This window comes from Cajanus cajan, chromosome 3 (genome assembly GCF_000230855.2).
Source record: "Cajanus cajan strain Asha chromosome 3, NIPB_CcT2T_4, whole genome shotgun sequence".
NCBI classification, from domain to species: domain Eukaryota; kingdom Viridiplantae; phylum Streptophyta; class Magnoliopsida; order Fabales; family Fabaceae; genus Cajanus; species Cajanus cajan.
In genome coordinates this window covers 58,193,804-58,210,299 of record NC_138519.1, presented here as the reverse complement: position 1 = coordinate 58,210,299, position 16,496 = coordinate 58,193,804, and the positions used below count along the sequence as shown (strand labels likewise).

Sequence of the window (16,496 nt, the reverse complement as noted above, 5' to 3'; positions counted from 1 at the left end):
ATACAATTACATACCATAAAAACACATCCCGTTGCTTTGTTCATAGGGTATTCAAACTCAAAAGTGAAGACACCACAATGCTAACAAATTTGCCAGTGGTAGTGATGGTGGTGTTAGCCTACAGCACCACAACAACAAAAGAGAAAAATATCCCATGCTGCATCTGGGTGCTGCTTGCAAAAGCGAATCGCCTCATAAACATGTAAATAATATTATATATGGTGCCCCAAAAATTCATGCCCAACATAACATCCCATGCACTTGTGGTTGGGTACCTAAGCAAAACAAGCCAATAGTGAAGAAAATTAATGCAACAACATATAATCATTGAATCAAAATTTGTGATGTTATCAAGCAAATTGGTGACTCACTCGAAAAATAATAAGGCTTAAATTTAAATGTTTTTAGTATCTTAAAATTGAAGTAATTATTTTGGCCCTTATTTAAAATTGATTTTTTTAGATTTATAATTTTTTAAAAAAATATTTTAATCTCTCAAGACTATCAATATTATCATTAATAGAGATATATTAAGTTAGTTGTACGTTATTAGTTAAATTTAATGGTGATATTTTTATTAAGAAGAGTACTAGTAAGTGAGTTTTGCATAGTGACAAATAAATCTTGTTGGACAAATTTACTAATAATATTTAGCAAAGAGATTAGAATAAGTTTTTTTTTTTTTCAAATTACATAGACTAAAAAATTTAATTTTGAATTTTAAGGATAAAAGCAAACTTTATCTTGTAGTTAAAATGAAATGAAACTTTCCATAGTCATGTTACAGAGATGGGGGAACCGAGGAGTAAATGTAGATGAAAGACAAAAAAAAAAGAGAGAGTATATATTAAATTCTTGTTTAGATAAACTTTTGAAGAAGCACTATAAAGATTAAAAACATAGGAAAAAATGTAATAATTTTTTCTATAAGTTATAAGTTAAAAAAAATAAGATTTTAAAAAAGTTAATTAGAACGAGTTTTTACAAATTAGTTTAAGTATAAAATAATTTTAGCTTATAAAAAAATTTATCTTAATTTTTACTTTTTTCTTCTATAAGTAATTTTAAAGAGCTTTATCTAAATAAAACTACATATAAAATATATCAAGGAAGTGCAACAGCAAAAATCATACAAATTTGAAATGCTACATCCATAGGGATAAGTTTTTCTTATGGTACCTTGCTTTTATCCTTTACTTGATGAGGTGAATTTAAAGAAAGGAGGGGAAGGAACATGGATTTGAAGGAAGTTATAAAACCAAAAATGAGAGAATTTGCGTGGAATTAAGAAAACAACAAAAAATGTCGTTCGATTATCACTTACTAATTATATTGACAAAAACACTTGACATATTCGATTATGTGATGATTATATGATATTATAGTCATAACATATGCATAATGCAATTATGTAATGATTATAATAATATATGATCGATACATATTGTATATAGAATCGAATATGTAATGAATTTAATATTATTTTATTTATTTATTTTAAAGAATTAATTGAAATATAATAATTATTAGAATAAATATAAGTTAAGATTAGATAATTTATTTTTATATATAAAATATTATTTTAAAATACTATTTTCTCTGTATTTTAATTACAAATTCTAGATGGGAAAATTTTGCATACTCCAAGAATTCATTAGAAAGCTTCTAATAAGAGAAAGTCATAGGTCATTTTAGAGTTGATAAAACTTTAAGTTTCTTAAATGAAAAAATTTATTAGCCACACATCAGAGTAGATGTCCAAAAGTTTTACTCTAAGTGCGTAGCTTGCTTAGAAGCTAAATCTAGAGTAATGTCTCATGGACTTTACACACCTCTTCCAATAGCTAGTACCCCTTGGATTGACATTAGCTGAATTTTGTGCTTGGTCTCCTAATAACCCAAAGGGGATATGATTCCATATTTGTGGGTAGGGGACCATTTTAGTAAGATGACTCATTTTATACCATTCCACAAAATAAATGATACTAGCCATATCTCAAGACTTTTTTTTTGAAAAAGTTGTTAGATTACATGGCATACCCAAAACAATAGTGTTGGATAGGGATGTTAAATTCCTAAGTCATTTTTAGAAAACTCTTTGGGAAACACTTGAAACTAAATTTCTACTTTTTACTACTTGTCACCCACAAACTGATAGGCAAACAAAAGTAGTAGATAGATCCATTTCCACTCTATTAAGGGTAATCATTAAAAACAACGAGAAGTCTTGGATGAACATCTTCCTCACATAAAGTTTGCTTATAACAGGGTAGTTCACAAGACTACCAATCTTTGTCTTTTGAGGTTGTTTATGGCTTTAACCCTCTTACTTCTCTTGATATACTTCCACTCCCTAGTACTATTTTCCTATTACATAAAGAAAGAGTATTTAGGACTGATTTTGTTAAAAAATATCATGAGAAGGTTAAAGCCCAAATTGGAAAACAAACTCAAAGATATGTTGATTACAACAACAAAAAGAGAAAGAAACTTGTCTTTGAAGAAGGAGATTGGCTTTGACTTCATTTGAGAAAGGAAAAGTTTTCTTCTCAATGGAAGTCCAAACTAAGTCCTAGAGGAGATGGTCCATTCCAAATCCTCCAAAGAATTATTGATAATGCATATAGGCTTGATTTAACTTTTGAGTATGGTGCTAACACTGCATTTAATGTTTGTGATCTTTTACCTTTTGCAGGTACAATTGACATTGGTCATGAGGGGCTAGATCCGAGGCTAGATCCTTCTCAAGAATGAAGGGATGATGGAGGACCATCCTTGAAGGTCATAGGACCTTTGACAAGGTCTATGGTTAGAAGGCTAGAAGAAGTTATTAGAGAAGATGTGTTTCTTAGACCTGTGCCTATCATGAGCATATAGTATGTGTTGTCCTAGTTGCCTAGTCTTCTATTGTATATAATTTGTATAGTTTTTTTTTTCCATTCCTTTGTATATAGTAGTTAAATGTATAGGTTGTTTTTACCCTTGTCTTTAGGAGTGTATGTTTCCTTGTTTGTAAGTCATGCCTTTAGGATTTAGAAGCATGTTCCTTATTGAAATGTATTCCTTTTGACCTTGTATTCATGGTCACTATTTTTAATTTTTTTGAGTTTAGTAGTTGGCGTGGAAATAGTCATCTAGTGGTGTGGCAATAACCATTCTAGATGATGTGGAAGTAGTAAAGGTGTGAAAATAGCCAAAAGTGATATTGGACTTGGTTTTCTTCTCTTGGCTCAAGGAATTGATTTGGCTTGATTTAACCTTTATTTGGTTAACAAATGCAAACCAATTCCTTGATTTTTGGTTCGACCAAGACTAGCCAAGAACACCTTGGTCACCCACCTTTGTTAATTTTCACCCTTGGAATTACTTCTCCAATCACTTAGAGACAAAAGAATACTTGACACTTGCTCATTGATTCTTTTAGATATAGTTGTCTCTTACATGTCTCAAACATGTCTTCTAGAACTTGTTTGTGAATGGTGGAACTAGATCTAAGTGTTTCCTTGTCTCCTAGATGTCTAGCTTCCTTTCCAAGCTACCTAAGACTATGACTTCTTCTCCAAGCTACCTAAACTCTATATATAGGTGCTTGGAACCATTTGTAAATAACTTTGATCATATTATAGTGATTTGGCTGAATTTATTCTTCAACTCTCTCTTAAAAGCTTAAATTTATCTTTGATTTACTTTCAATTCTCTTATTCTCTTCCTAAGAGTGTGGTGAGATTTAAAGTGGTTTATCTTCCTCTTTGAAGTGGCAACACTTGAAGAGAGTTTTTCACCATTGAAGGTGATTTTAGAGGTTTCTTCCTTCATTGGAGACCTTGAAGAAGTTTGAGGATTGTCAAGAAGAAATTTTTTTAGAAAGAAACTTGAAGGAGAAGCTACAATTATCTAGCTCATCCTATGGGTTCCATCAAAAATTGACCATCAATTGATAGAATCATAGATTAAAAGCCAAAAATCACTTATTAAGCCATCAGTTACATATATTCACATACTCATACCATATATTTCCTCATACAAATACTAAAATGCATTTCTTTAAGGTTTCCGCAGGAGCTACATACAATCTAAGATTTACAAGACTAGTTTAAAATGTGAAATTAAATGCTAACACATGTTAATAATATCAATTAAAGCATTGAAGAATCACATGAAATACAAAAACACAAGGTAACACATAATTTGGGATTTCCCCTTCATACAACAATGCAATTGAGAAAAGATTGAGGTCAATCTCACTGTCCAAATGATTTAGATGAAGGCTAGATGAAGGGTGTGGATCTCCACAGTGATCTCCAATGATCTTTGATTCTTCTTCCTATTCTTTAGAGCATGGACTGTAAAGAAAAAATGAGAAGCGTAAAAAGTAACCTAACTCTCCACTTTTAAACTTCTCTTTAGAAGCTTCTTAACTCATGTTTAACCTTTAGTAAAATACTTTAACCATGGTCACACTTTATAATTAAAATAAAATACATAAAATAATTATAAAAAAACACATACTTTTCTCCAAATACTTATTATAACCAAATATCATAAAAGTACATATTTTTCTAATAAATATTACACAAGACCATTTTGCAAACATTTATTAAAAACACTCATAAGTATTAAAACTTCTAAAATATTTTCTAAAACTCATTTAATTATTTAAACATCCTTTTAATAATTTTAGAAATTTTGAGGTGTTATACTTTTCATTTTTCTTTTGGTTTAATAATTATTAACCTTAAGATTAATTTTAAGTAATTTAAATAGAAAAAATCATTTCAAAAACAAGTATCAATTATAATTTTAGATTTATATTTATCCTTTATTCCTTTGCTGCTTACTCGTATATTTACTTGTTAGAGTTTAATTTTAATTAATGAGCTAATAAATTATTTTTTTACATTATCAACTGATTAAATAGAAATCATCTTAAAAACTACTTTTAAGTTAGTTAATACACCGCAAATTAACATGTATGGTAAATTTGACTACTTTTATAATTTAAAAGACATATCTACCACGATTTTTTTTTTGTTGACATTTTAATTTTTTTACATGAAGAATGCATAAAAATTAGACTCCTTAACAAATAAAAAACATACTCATGGATAACAAATTTTATAATTAAAGAATCGTCACCGTGAACATTAATTGGGACTTTTTTGAGAAGGAATAATTATTTGATTGAAACTACCTTTATTAGTTTTTTTACTGATTGTAATACTTTGCTAATGATAAATTAAACCGTGCTCCACTTGTATGGATTTGGTTAGGATGCATAGATTTGGTGACACACATTTGTATTTGAATATTTAGAATATTAAATAAAATGTTATTTTTATTTTAAAGTAAATTTATCTTAATTTAAATATTTGTATAAAAAATAGAATCGGTCTAGTTAGCATACAAAGTAAGTTATTTTCACACCTAGTAAATTATTTTCACACCTCTAGATTTAATAGCAAGTTTGATTATTTTGTGTGTGTGCATACGTCAATGCTCGATACTTGGATGAGTTATATTCTATGAATGATTTACTTTCTTATTTTTTTCATAACTTGACCTGTTATCTGAATTTAAACCATATTGAATTTAGTTATTTATGTATACTTACAAATGATTTATCTTTTATTATATCAAGGGTGTGAGATCAACTAATACCATATATTTTTAAGTTGAATCAATATATCCGTAATTATGAATATTAATTATTGTTTCTAAAAAAAGAAAAAAGAAAATATTTGTGGTCCATATCCAACATCTCGAGTTGGGCCTTGGTTAATGAATTATCCCGACATTGACAGTTGGATTTGTTTTCAAGAAGTATGTATGGGTGTTCCTGAGTGAAGCAAAAGACAAGAAATTTGAATATTTGTACCCCGATTTCTTGCAAATGTACATACAATACAAGTGGAGTAGTGAATTCTTTTACAAGTATATTGATATCATTTTCTTTATGGATTTTGTTCAAGAGTTTGAAGCTTCAAATAATAATATTTTGTGTGTATATTCCCACTAGGTTTAGAAATCCACTTTAGATGTATGGTATCTTGTTTTTTTTTTGTTTTTTTTTTTTTAACTTTTATTTTTAATTTTTACTTACGAGAGAAAGAAAAAGAAAAAGAAAAAAAAAGAGGCATAAACTACTCTTGTTTGTAGGCCAGCTCAAGGACTAGGCAAAAAAAATATTTTTTTAATATTCTTCAAAAAAAAAATTATATTAATATTTATATATTTTTTTTAAAGTTCCATAACTTAAAAATTATTTTTTATATTCTTAAATTTACGTTAAAAGGTCTATCTCTAGTATATATAAATAATATAATTATTTTTTCAAGATTCATATCTAAAATATTTTTATTTTTTTTATCAACAGAAATTATTATTAATTTAAAAAAAAACCCTCCCTTTAATATTTATTTTAAGTCTAATAATATGTTGGACTAGTTTTGCTCAAGGTAACTAATTCCCAACGGGTAAGCTAAAAGCAAATGCTCAATAAAACCAACAAGGTTAACATAGTGATGAGGGTTGGAATAGTACATACAGATCAATTTGATAAACTTGATAATTTGAAACAAACTAATTAAAATAATTCAATTTATTTTTTGTCTATGTTCAATCTGAGCTAAACCAATTAAACTCAATGTTGATTAGTTTGATGTAAGATTTACACATTTAAAATCTGAACCAACCCAAACAAAACTAATTAATTTATATGTTATTATTTTTTATTTGCTTAACAATTAATATTACTACTAGAAAAATTAAAATTAGAGAGAGAACGAATCCGTCACTAAATTATAAAAATTCCGTCACAAAACACATTTGTGATAGAACTGATTCTGTCACAAAAACTGGCGTCACAAAATATTTAGTGAGGGATAATTTAGTCCGTCACAATTAGTGACGGAACTAAGGCATCACAAATAATATATTTTCTGTCACTAATTTCTAAAAATAAATGTTCATAAATAAATAAAAATCCATCGCAATTTGTGACAACCTCTAACTCCGTCACAATTTGTGAGGGACTAATTCCGTCACAAATTTATGGGGATATGTGTCTTTTAATAACGTCACAAGTTGAGAGGGATGTGTGTCCGTCACAAATTGTGATGAATAAAATCGATCACAAAATTGCGATGAATAAATTCCGTTACAAATTGCGATGAATAAATTCAGTCACAAATTGCGATGAATAAATTCAGTCACAAATTGCGATGAATAAAATCCGTCACAAATTGCGATGAGTAGAATCCGTCACAAATTACGAACTATTGATCTTATAAAGGACTTTTTTCATAACTATTTGTGAAAAATATGTCTTTCTCCTCTAGTTGTGATATAATTTTTAATTATGAATATAACAAGTAATTTATTAATTAATACAAAAAATTGAATTTATTGTCTATTTGTTTAAAAAATTAAAAAAATAAATAATTAAGAAAAATTTCTCAATTTTATAAAAGCATGTAACTATATACGAATATAAGAAAGTCAAGCATACGATAGATATAAATAACACCAAATATAACAAAGTTTAGGACTTTAGTTGATCCCTAATGTATGATAAGTACTATAGTAAAACTTAAACATAACAAAGTATAAGTTTAAAGCATAGTAGATATTAATAATAAATAGTAAAAGATAATGCATCCCTAAACATCTATATCATGATCATCATCTAACTCATTATCATCAGATTGTATAGTGTCAGCATCATGTGTAGGAAGAGGTTGGGGAGGACGAGAAGATTGAGAAGCTTGCCCAAGAGAAAACATCTCCATAAATTGCTTCAGTTGCTCACGAACCAACCGAGACTCTTCCTGTGAAGCACGAATCAAATCTGCATGGCTTTGCAATTGTTCTTTCAATGTTTTGTTTTCTTCAGACAAATTTGAAACAAGATTTTTCATTTGTTCATACTCAGGATTTGAGATACCATCTGAGAATCTAGAAGAAGAAGGTTTATACTTCCCAGGCTCTGAATCTAAACCAAATATTCTTCATTTATTGTTCACACCACCAACAACATCATAGAAAATACTATTTTCAGATTGCACACTAGATGCAGCATCTCCTGATAATTGTTGAGACTCTCTTTCAGATAACCGTCTTTCATACTCATTCTATAAAAAGAAAAGTAAGAAACAAAAGTATATAAACATTAATGACAATAGAAGATCTCATGAATGTCATGAATGATGTAGAGAATCATCAACAAGAACACAAAAAAAATACTTAGTAAAAAGTCTAAGATGTAACTTATGAGCAACATCACTAGATAAGTATGAATTCCAATGAAATTAGTAACTTGTAAACCTAGATGCAACACCAAATACACATGAATCTCATTGAATTTAGCAATTAGTAAACTAAGATGCAGAGATGGTGGCACTTCACATTGCATGAAACTAAAATTGAGCACAACCAATAAGGTGAAATGATTCTATGTTAACATAATTCACTAAAAAATTCAAATCATATAAAAAGTTACATACTATAAATGGTATGGCTTGCAATTTTGAGACCATTAACTGTAACCTTTCTTAATATGTCAAGTCGACAGTGAAGGACAAAACATGATAACTTTCACAGCACCATAACCATTATTGAAACATAACCATTATATGTCAAGTCTTGCAAACATAATCATTGTTATCTCTCTAACAGAATCAATCAACTTCTTCATAATTCAATATATATAAAATTATAACTTACTGCCATAGTAGTCAATTCCGGATAGCGGCATGGAGCGGCCGACCCTAAAACTGGGATAGCGGGATGACGCGGAGCGGGATAACCGCTATTTAAATATTAATTTATATATATTAAATAATTAATAATATATATATAAAAGCTAAAAAAACAAAAAAAATAACTCTAAATTCATGCATTAAACATTTTCAATAATTAAAAGTTCATAGTACTCAAACAATACATAATATAAAATGTCTCCAAAACAAGGTGTTAAAGCTCTAAGTAAAAAATTAAACATTATAGTTTAATCTTCTTCCTCATCAAGATTAAAGTCTTCCTCTCCCTCAAATTCATCACTCCCACTAGCATTAGAATTATATTCTTCTTCTTCCTCTACATCATCATCCTCGTCTTCTAGTACTTCCATCACTTTTTTTCCTTTATCTTTCTTGGATGTAGATGCAATTGTTGATGTCTTGTTCACTTGTGTTTGTCTCCTAGTGTATTTCAAAGGTTCACCGGCACCACTTGCTTGGGCAACATCTCTCCAAGTCAAAACATCATCATCAAACACCAAGTCATCTTCAAATTCATCCTCATCATTCTCTTCTCCCAACATCCATTCATTGTTATCATCAACTTCATTCAAAGCAATTGGATCAATTGCATCTTGACACTCAAAGCGTTCTTGAAGAGCTTGATTATATTTAATAAAAACCAAGTCTTGAAGCTTTTGGTGCTCAAGCTTACTTCTCTTCTTTGAGTGAATCTATAATAATTTAACAACATGATGTTAGTTAATTTTCCATTTTCAATAGTAAACTCAAATTTAAATCCACTAATTCATTAACTTACATGCTCAAAGGTACTCCAATTACGCTCACAACCAGATGAGCTACACGTCAAGCTTAGTACCTTAATGGCAACAATTTGCAAATGTGGTGTATGTCCTCCATACATCTTCCACCACTCAGCTATAAATGAAAATATTATTATATAAATAAATTATCAAATAACTATAAAATTTGTAAGTGAAGTTGAAGCTTAAGAAAAGTCTCACTTACCAGGAGCCATTTTAACCCTTGCTCTAACTGCTGCAGGAATGCCAAATCTTCCTCCTGCCCTTTTATATATTGCCAATTGATTGTGAGCATTGTCTACAATGTCATTATTTTCACAAAGCCTATCAATACATTTGAAAAGGCCATCCACCACTTCATCATCAGCATCCATTCTTGTTGAATTTTTGTAATAAAACTCAGGATTTAGATAATATCTTGCTGCATGCAACGGATGATGGAGTTGACAATCCCATCTTCTATCAACAATTGCAAATATATCCTTATATTTTTCTTCATTATGATTAAAAGAATTTTGAATTGCCTCCTTAGCCCTCTCCATTGCTTCATAAATGTAACCCATTGCCGGTTTTTTTTCATTATCTACCAACCTCAACACACGTACAATAGGCCCCATAGCCTTTAAAGCATAAACAACATCACTCCAAAATGTAGGCATAAGAACAATCTCTGTTTCTTTCTTCCCCTTAGCTTCTTTGGCTCCTTTTGATTGCAACCATTCGTCGAAAGTAAACATCCTTCTAAGATTTGCCTTTAACTTATGCAATCGTTGCAAAGTAAGGAAGGTGGTAGCAAATCTTGTAACTCCATCCCTCACCAATTCAACCTTATTTGTATACTTCCTCATGGTGTTTAGGGTCAAGGTATGATTATAAATGTAACCCACGAGCTTGATGCCTCTTTGTATTACCCTTTTAACTTTAGGGATCTTTCCAATATCTTCTAGCATCAAATCAAGACAATGAGCAGCACATGGAGTCCAAAATAAATGTGGTCTCACAGTTTGTAAAATTTTGCCTAAAAACACAATAACAAAATAATTAAAATTAGAATTTATAACTTATAATCGTATGAGTATAAAATTAGAATATAATTGATTCTTACCCGCCATAACATAATTGCTTCCATTATCTGTTACTACTTGAACAACATTTTTCTCTCCAATTTCCTCAACAAAACTATTTAAAAGTTCAAACACCTTCTCACCGCTCTTGGTATATTCAGAAGCATCCACACTCTTCACAAACATTGTTCCCATTGAACTATTAACTAAAAAGTTAATCAAAGTTCTACTTTTCCTATCTGTCCAACCATCAGACATAATTGAGCACCCATATTTTACTCTCTCTTCTTCATGGCCCTTCAATAAGCCCTTGGTGTATTCCAACTCTTTTTTAAGGAGTGGCACTCTTAATTCATGGTAGCTTGGTGGCTTTAAATGGGGACCATAGGTTCCAATAGCTTCAACCATCAATTTGAAGCTCTTTGATCTAGCAACATTAAATGCAATTCCATTCCGATAAAAAAAACAAGCAATGTATTGAATTACCCTTGCTCTTGCTTCCTTGTTACAAGCATCATTTAAACTTGCTTGCCACAACCCCTTATTCAATTTGATACTTTCTTCTGCCTTTCTAGTAAAGTGCAAATCAAGGGGACCTTTGACATTTATACCCCTCCTCTTGGAAACAGAAGTGGCTTCACTTGATGTAGATGAAGGTCTCTTAATTCTAGCAATGGCTTGGATGTCATCCTCCTCTTCATTTTCATCTACGCACTCCATATATACTTCTGAGGCAATTTTTTTACTCTCATAGGCAGCCTTCATTTCCAATTTTAGATCCTCAGGAATTTTTCTACAAGCACCTACATCGCCTTTTATTCCAAGTTGATGTCTTTTTGATCTAGTAATTCCACCAGTAGATGTTTTCAGACAAAAATCACACGTGACACTCTTCCTATTATTTTTGTCTTTTAAGCTGTTCCACTTCCAAAAGACATCAATATTGTCACTAGTGGGCTTAAACATTTATGTTCTGGGAGTGGGACCAGAATTGGGATTAGTTTCAGTTCCAGCAGAGATTGATTGGCTCATGATTAAACTGATTATCAAAGACAAAAATAGCCTAATAAAAATTTAATAGAATCAGAAATTAAAAAAAATATGCTGCTGAAATAGAAATAGAATTTTCTGAAATTAAAAATAAAATTTTCTGAATTAAATTTAATCAAAAATTAAAAATAAAATTTGCTAAATTAAATTTAATCAGAAATTAAAAATAAAATTAGCTGAATTAAATTTAATCAGAAATTAAAAATAAAATTTTCTGAATTAAATTTAATCAGAATTTAAAAATAAAATTTTTTGAATTAAATTTAATCAGAATTTAAAAATAAAATTTGTTCAATTAAATTTAATAAAAAATTAAAAAAAAAATTAGCTGATATAATTTAATAAATAATTAAAAAAAAATATGTTGCATGCTGCATAAAAGACAGAATCCTCGAAGGAGAATAGAAGGAGAATAAAAGACAAACTAAGTGGGCGCGTCGAAGCTTGCGGCCACGTTGGAGCTGGAGGCGCGTCGGACCTGGAGGCGCGTCGGAGTCGGAGGTGCGTCGGAGTCGGAGGTGCGTCGGAGCTGGAGCCGCGTCGACGATGGAGGTGCGTCGGAGCCGGAGTTCGTCGGAGCTGCACGCTGCACGCACAATCGCCACGCCAGAGAAGAAGAAACAATGAGAGGGAGAGACGAGAGGAGGGGTTTGGTTTGGATAAGTCTGAAATCGCGAGAGGGAAAGGGAGGATTAGGGCAAAAAAAGCCCATTGAAGAGACTGACTTACCCTTAATGAAGGGTAAGTATGAAATCGCGCCGCGATTCCGCGATTTGGGCCGCTCCGCTCCGCCTCCGACGCGGCCGCTCCAGCCGCTACACAAATCCGCCACGCGACAGCAGCCAGATTGCGGGGTGAGGCCACTCCGCTCCGGAGCGCCGCGATAGCGGCCGCTCCGGCCGCTATTGACTACTATGCTTACTGCTATCCTTTCTGCCTTGGAAGACACCCATCTATCCCCATTCACTGTCTTATGGGTCTTTTGGAATAGGTCCCAACATGTTGGAATCATATCTGTAGCTATTTTCTGAAGGAACAAAAAGTAATCCAGTTTAATTTTAAATTTTGCTCCTTAAAAGAATAAGTAAATATTACTTACCAATCTCTTAAAATGCTTAGAAGTAGGAATGGATCCTTTAGTATGCAATGAACCATCAGAAGAATTTCTATTATTAGTATTAGTCCTTGACTTTTCTTTCCAGTTCTCATCATTCCATTTCTGTTCAAGTTCTACACGTTTTTGCTTTGGAATCCAACTCCCTAAATCAATGCCTCATTGCAGCCTATACATAGCATTTGAAAACCCTTCAGATGGTTTATGGTCAAATGCTCTTCTTATTTGTGCATCATGATCAGGCAGCCACTTGAAATTTCTCTACATCAAAAATTTATAAAATTTTATTTAAATAATGTGCAATTTAATGCAATGAAAATATAAAATGGTTATTATAATATTTTTAGTTCTTTATACCTAAAACTCTTCAAACCACATGTTTGCCACACCTTCATTAGTACTTTTAACCTCTCGATAATGACCCTTCAAACTTCTCTTTGATTATTCTTGAAATTTCACGGGTAGGGTGAATTGGTGGGTCAAATCTATAAAAATAAAATAGAAGAATTAAAATAACTCATAACACGAAACATGTTTATATTGATCTAAAAGAAAAGAATTATTAATACTTACGTGTTTTGTGGACCTGAACGAATCCAAATACGTCCATCAGAGTCTACACTTCCAATTTCTAAAGATGGATCAATAGAGAATGATGATCCAACAATTGGACTACCAGTAGCATCAATGGAGGGATTTGTCTGTGGTGTTTCAGTCATATTTGGGGATTGTGTTAAAGAAACATGAGGGGTAGGTATAGACTGGTTAGTTTGAGGAACTAAATGTGGTTGGGAAGTGGAAGTAACATGAGGGGTAGGTGTAGCTTGGTTACTTTGGGGAGTTGTAGGTGTTTGGGAGGTGGAAACATGTGTAGGTTGTGTAGTACAATGTGGGGGTTCTCCAATAGAATGTGTTGGCTGAGAAGTAGAAGGTGGTGGCACAATGGTGGTACCTCTACCTCTCCCTCTTCCCTTACCTCTACTAATACCTCTACCAGAGTGCATCTCCCTCTTCCTCTATTAGTCATGTTATTACTCATAATCTATATACACAATGTACAACATTAAGAAATGAAGTTTATTAAGACATCAAAAATAAGTTCAAGATTAACAAATAATATCTACTATATAGTAATATATGCATATCCACAACAACCATAAGATTATGACATCAAAGGCTATTAATGTACACATATCTTAATGAAGTTTATTAAGACATCAAAAATAAGTTCAAGATTAACAAATAATATCTACTATGTAGTAATATATGCATAAGATTATGACATCAAAGTCTATTAATGTACACATATCTTAATGAAGTTTATTAAGACATCAAAAATAAGTTCAAGGTTAACAAATAATATCTACTATATAGTAATATATGCATAAGATTATGACATAAAAGTCTATTAATGTACACATATCTTCTTCTTCTATGTCATTTGGAACTTCCTCTGCTATGCCCATAATATCAACAAGACTTTGTTGAAAATCATCATTTGAAATAACTAAAGGCATTTGTTGTAGATCATCATCTTGGTAAGCAACATTTGTTTCAAATTTATCATTTCCTAATGATTGAATTATATTGTGTGCCTTGGTTTTTATGACACCAAACCAACCTTGTTATCCTTCAGGAAAGGATGTAAAATAAACTTGTTCTACTTGTTGAGCTAGTATAAAAGGATCATAACTAATCATCATTTGAAATAACTAAAGGCATTTGTTGTAGATCATCATCTTGGTAAGCAACATTTGTTTCAAATTTATCATTTCATAATGATTGAATTATATTGTGTGCCTTGGTTTTTATGACACCAAACCAACCTTGTTATCCTTTAGGAAAGGATGTAAAATAAACTTGTTCTACTTGTTGAGCTAGTATAAAAGGATCATAACTATGATATCTCCTAGATTTTTTTATTTCAACATTGCCATAAATATCTATTTTTGTCCCTTGAGAACTGGAATCAAACCAGTCACATTTAAATAAAACCAACTTTTTGTTAGGCCACCCAGTGTACTCCAATTCACAAATATCAATTAACACTCCATAATAATCATTTTTCATTACTTCATATTGGCCTCCTCGCACAAAAATATGATGGTTTATTGTACTCATTCCCTCATTTTGAGATTTAGTTACAAACTTATATCCATTGATAGCACAATTAGGTCATTTTGTGACTTTTCTAATAGGGCCCCATGCCAAACTCCTTAAAATCACATCAATCACATCATCAATTGCATTATCAGGGTTAAGCACCTATATTTGATACTTTGTTAGTCAAAGATAATAAAATAAGATACCTTGTTTGAAATAAAATAATCATTTCATGTACATGTGTTTTAAACCAAGTAGAAAAGTTCATAGAAATTTCCTTGTCTAGGTTGGCTTCATTTATCTCAGGATTCAATTCCTATAACAAATGCGAGTACATACTGCATATCCAAGATGAGGATTTAGTCATTTTCAAGTGTGATTTAAATTTATCACACGATGTTTATATTAAATATACTTACTTTAAGTAAGGAACCACCTCTGGACAATTTAAAAGCACATATAAATGTGCAACTTCCATTTCCTTCTCTTCCAATGTAGTATTGATACGTTTCCCAAAAAGATGACATACATAATTGAAAATTGACAATCGAGGATATGAAGAAGATTGTTCACCGTCATCATTTCGTGACACTTTTGTTCTCCTTGATGGAATATGGGAAGGATAATAATATGATGCAAATGTCGACATCTCCTCAAGTAAATATGCTTTACAAATTGAGCCTTCCACATAAGCTTGGTTTGTAACTTTCTTTTTTAACGATCCTATAAACCTATGGAAAAATTAAGTCTTAAAATTCAAGCAAAAAAAAAAAAAAGGATTGTAAGATTCAATATTAATAATAACTAACCTTTTAAATGGATACATCCATCTATATTGAACAGGGCCACCAACTCTTGCTTTATATGCTAAATGAATTGGTAGATGTTCCATTGAGTCAAAAAAACTTGGAGGGAATATTTGTTCTAGTTTGCACATTATGATTGGAATGTTATTTTCTAACACACACAACTTCTCTTCTAAAAGCAGGGACGAAGTAATTTCTCTAAAGAATTGACTAAACTCAGTAAGAGTGTTCCATATAGGCTTAGGCAACACTTTGAATGTGAGTGAAAGCAAACGTTGCATAAACACATGACAATCATGACTTTTCATGCCAAATAACTTTGCTTCCCTCAAGTCAACACACCTACTCAAATTGGAAGCATAACCATCTGGAAGCTTGAGACTTATAACCCATTGACAAACAGCTAGTCTTTGTTATTTGGTTAATGTATATTGAGCCTTTGGCTTTACAAGGTTTCTAGTCCTGCCGACATGTAGTTCTAAACCTCTACGCTTACAATGAACTTCCAAGTCCTTTCTAGATTTGATAGTATCCTTTGTTTTTCCTTTGGTATCCATGACTATGAACAAAATATTGAGAAATAGTTTCTCTCAATGTGCATCACATCAAGATTATGTCAAAGAAGATTTGTCTTCCAATATGTTAATTCCCAAAAAATACTTCGTTTTGTCCAATTGTGCTCTTTCCCATAGCCTGATGGATTTTGTTCTTGGGATTCTTCAATACTTGGTAGATGTTGAATCTTTTCCCATATTTCTTGACCACTTAACCTCCGTGGAGGAGTTAGAACCTCAATTTTG

General features: G+C 31.2%; 1 protein-coding gene across 1 annotated transcript; it reads right to left on the bottom strand.

Annotated features, from left to right (window-relative positions):
* Positions 1 to 8,961: 8,961 nt before the first annotated feature.
* On the bottom strand, positions 8,962 to 11,068 carry LOC145955804 (uncharacterized). The gene is made up of 4 exons (XM_083070996.1): positions 10,665 to 11,068; positions 9,765 to 10,577; positions 9,556 to 9,674; positions 8,962 to 9,469 (listed from the first exon to the last, which is right to left on the bottom strand). Exons 1-4 carry the CDS (start codon positions 11,029 to 11,031, stop codon positions 9,005 to 9,007), a joined length of 1,764 nt encoding a protein of 587 aa, XP_082927122.1. The 5' UTR covers positions 11,032 to 11,068; the 3' UTR covers positions 8,962 to 9,004.
* Between the last annotated feature and the right edge of the window lie 5,428 nt (positions 11,069 to 16,496).